This window comes from Etheostoma cragini, chromosome 6, assembly GCF_013103735.1.
Source record: "Etheostoma cragini isolate CJK2018 chromosome 6, CSU_Ecrag_1.0, whole genome shotgun sequence".
NCBI classification, from domain to species: domain Eukaryota; kingdom Metazoa; phylum Chordata; class Actinopteri; order Perciformes; family Percidae; genus Etheostoma; species Etheostoma cragini.
This window is the reverse complement of record NC_048412.1, coordinates 9,076,845-9,081,064: the sequence shown is the minus strand read 5'-3', so window position 1 is coordinate 9,081,064 and position 4,220 is coordinate 9,076,845. Positions and strand designations below refer to the sequence as shown.

The 4,220-nt window shown below is 39.3% G+C and overlaps 1 protein-coding gene across 1 annotated transcript in view; it reads left to right on the top strand.

The window, feature by feature from the left end:
• The window catches only part of LOC117945595 (proline-rich transmembrane protein 1-like), a 21,448-nt gene extending 17,228 nt beyond the window's left edge, over positions 1-4,220 (top strand). The window contains exon 3 of the mRNA XM_034873170.1: positions 3,232-4,220. Within this exon, the coding sequence (XP_034729061.1) occupies positions 3,232-3,375 (144 nt within the window). The 3' untranslated portion in view covers positions 3,376-4,220. The remainder of the gene's footprint in view (positions 1-3,231) is intronic.

Below are 4,220 nucleotides of genomic sequence, written 5' to 3'. Positions count from 1 at the left end.
GCGGAGAGAAAGGGGGAGGGACCTGTTAGGTGTGCTTGTTCAAATTTTTAGGCTAAGTCCACGTTTGCTCAGAACTCCCTACTGCAGCTTTATTAAGGGGGTAGTCAATCAGCGGAACTGCAGTTATTGGAGGAACTACACTGATTGACGTTTGTAAATTCACTTTCACTTCCTCAAAATCAGCCTTTGATTATAAAGGTGTGTATCGCCAACGGGATTCCTAGCAGTAGTGACTCTTTTCATATGGTTTTGTGGCCTTCAGTCAAATAGTTGTTGTTTGAATTATATGTTGGGATTTGTGCCTTCTTAAATGGGTCAGTTACCAACCTAGACACCCTACTCCCCCTCTGCGCAGCAGGTTTCAGCTCAGCTGCCGGGGCGATGGAAAGATTCTGCAAAAGAAATGAGAAGAGCTAGATTTAAAAAGTCTTTTCCTTCAGCAACGAGACAATGAAATGATACGATCTGATGGTGTTTTGGTCAAGGCCATGAGGAATAGTACTATTATTTGTAATTATTTGAATGGTGTAATATACTGTGTATATATACAGTATACATATATCCTCATTGTATATATCAAATTGTAGTATTTTTTGTGAGTGTCTGTGTATTAGATGTGTCATGATTTCGGTTTTAAATCAAAAATGAAGCAAAATGAGCTTTTAATTTTGACTATGGAAGTGCGTGTGTGTGCGTCTGTCTGTGTGGGTGTGGGTGTGTTTATAGCGTTTTTTATGATGATTGTATTGTGTATATGCTTCTTGACCACACACATTTCCTTATTTGGGATAATAAAGTTGACCTGAAAACAACGTTTTTTATACAGACCACTCCAGAGAATTTTTTCATTTACATGTGTGGCTCCTGTATTTTTTCGAACAGGGAAGAAAATCCCGTATTCACATTACATTTTTTTGCAGTCTGTTTAAATAAATGTGCATGTGACGTTTCACATGTGACTTACAACATTTAGCCCACTTCATAAAAAGTACTAAGACATACATTGTGTATGGCCCTTCAGCCATTTCACAACAGTGAAATAATACATCAATAAACTACTATCTTACTACAATAAACCTTATAGTTATGTGACAGTGCAGCGTCCATTATGAACAGCTCCAGACACCCTGACTCCCTGATTCAGGCTTTGCACTGATTGGTTAAGAAGATGTCTAATCTTGTTGAAACAGGAAACATTGGGGCGTCTGTGTAGCTCACCTCTTAGAGCGTGCGCCCCATGTACAAAGGCCCGGTCCTTTCCGCAGCGGCTGCAGGTTCAATTGCCCTTTGCTGCATGTCATCCCCCCCTCTCTCTCGCCTTTGACACTTTCAGCTATCCTGTGTAATAAAGGCTTAAATATTCCCCAGCAACAACAACAACAAAAAATCGCATAGAAAGAGCGAACATTATAGCTCTGTCCATAGATAACAGAATCTAATAGTTGGTACGTTAGGTTTTTGAATATGTTCGAAACCTGTTGAGTAAAAGTTGAACAGAGTAACTTGAACAGAGCTTAGCTAGCTGTTTTCCCACTGCTTCAATTCTTTATGCTAAACTAAGCTAATAATCTCTTCAACTTTTAACACAAAAGTGAAAAAACGTATTTCCCTAGATGATGCAAAAATGTTTCCTATACATCAGGAAATAAAGCTTTATTATGGTATGCGTCAAATTCAACACAGATCAAAACTAGAGGCTTTCAGAGCAGAGGCTGAAAGCGAGCCAGACAGCTGCTGGTAATCCTGACCAGCATTTCTACAGAAGACAGGGCCTTCTCACAAAACCTACCAAACACACCCACGCACGCACGCGCGCACACACACACACACACACACACACACACACACACTCAAACATTCAGTTGTATAAACAACAGCGGTGAGGGTGTGAGAGTATGTGTTTGTTTTCACTTTCTATTTAACCTTTTATAGATAAGGAATTAAAGCTGTGTTTGTATTGTATGAAAAGGGAAGGTATGTGCTTCTAATTGACTACACTCTGACTGACTGACTGACTGACTGACTGGCATGGCTGTTAGTCCAGGGTCAACCCTTCAAATACATGAATGTTTTTGAAAAGCTCAGTAATTCTTTGAAAAGTTGCTTTTATCAAATTAAACTGGAGAGAGTTTTCAACTTTGCTTCAAAGTGAAAGACAGACTTTGTGTAGATGGAAGGCCAAAGTTGAGCATAAAAGATGCATTTTTCATTGTATCCATATTACTACTACATACGTACTAATATGAATACAACTCCAGCCTGTACTATTGTGGTCTAAGTCTATTTTGCTATACATGCCAAGCAGTGAATGTTTGCACTCCTACTAAATTGCTTGTTTTCCTGCCTGTCTTCTTTTTTTACTGTCGGGACGATTAAACATTCTTCTGATTTTAACTTCTAGTGGCTGTCACATAGCAGGTGGACGTAGTGGAGCATTCAGAGACCGATATTCCCCAAAGAGTTGGTGGAAACCAAAAACAGAGCTAAAAGTGTGTCCAAACTGTGTGACTGTGTTAACTGCATGACCACTAGCACAATTGTCGTTTACTGCACATTATTTTTGAAAACAAATAAAAACAACATTAATTTACACATGACACAACTACTTAGCAGCAGTTAGTAACCGTTGAAAGTAGGGGCAAGGTTGCGGGACTTTGGCTACATTGAACGCATAACGGACGTGGACTGCGGAATGTAATTTTTTATTTAAAGATATTTTGGGGCGTTTTCAGCCTTTTATTTTTGACAGGACACCTGAAGATATGAAAGGGGCTGCTCTACCAACTGAGCTATCTGGCCGCCCAAGGAATGTGTGTTTTAACTGGTTACAACTGCTGCGCACGCACAGCGTAGGATTGTGTGAGCCACAAGCGAGACGGAGAGCTCTTGCTTTGGGATTGTGCTTCAGTTTTTGGAGCCGGTATAGCCGGTTACCTACTGTCACCTACTTATCAGAAGACGCAGGTGAGGGAAACGAGAAATAGAAACAGAAACCCTCAGAATGAACCTGGGATTACGCTCAGCGGTCATTAAGTTGTTTCCTGTACCACCTCCCTGTCATTGCCACTGGTGGCCACAGTGGCCGCTGTTGAGCTCACATACTTTGATCACGAAATGCACATGTCTGGTTGTCATTCAGATGATTACCTTATGTTTAAAAAAGAAACCTTAGTTTGATATCATTTTTTTAACTTACCCCTATCTCATTGTAAACATTTTTCTCACCTTTAGGCGCGGGAATCCAACCACATTGGGGACCAGCTGGGGGCAGAGCGGAGCAGCAGAATGGCCCGGACACTGAACCACGTGGGCCTGGGACTCGGCATCGGTGTCCTCATTCTCTCCATTGTCTACGTAGTCGTGTTGGCATATTAACCCTTTAAGTCACCTGGGGGCTAAAACGACTTTTTAAAAGTTACTGATATATTAATCAACAATAAAAAGCCATGTAATCAATTACTCTTCAGCACTGTAAAGAGTAACCTTTCTATATCGCTTTAATTTCTTCAACATTATTTTGTGTTTGGGATTTTCTTCTATGTTACCACATCAAAAGTCATCATTTGAACATCTGTTTATGACATTTGAAATATTCTTCAACTTCGGCCAGTTTTGCTTCACCATATATATACAATACAGGTGTTATCCAAAGAGTTCCACATTGTTGTGTTCTAATAGCAAATGATTATCAGTACACAGTATGTAGTGCCACATTTTATAATGAGTTGAGTTTTTTGTAGTTTTGCAATTCAAAGAGATGTGTTTGATTGTACAATGAATGAATGATGTCTGCCCTTTCAAAAGAATTGTTGTCTGTAAATGCGCACTAACACCCTCTAACTTTCTTAATGTTAACAAAGAATAGCATTTAAAAAAACAAAACAAGAATACTTATATAAACACAGAAGGAGAAATTGGCCTTGTTAAGCTCATGCCGAGCAAATAAAAGATGTATCTGATCTAAGAGTGCACACTACAAGGTCATCTACAGATCATTTATACTTGCACCAAAGTCCTCCTTTTACTTCCAGCTGAACATTAATGCACAGCTTCACAAAAAATGAGCAAAAAATGTAAAAGCGTAGTGTGTTGTGTATGGCCTGGGGTTTGCATGTTATGTACCGTAATGTCTGAATGTCAATTTCTTAACCAAAGCTGGAAAAGGAAGATTTTTCTGTATGTCAAATTTTCTTTATAAATAAAGTTAAAGTATATTGAGA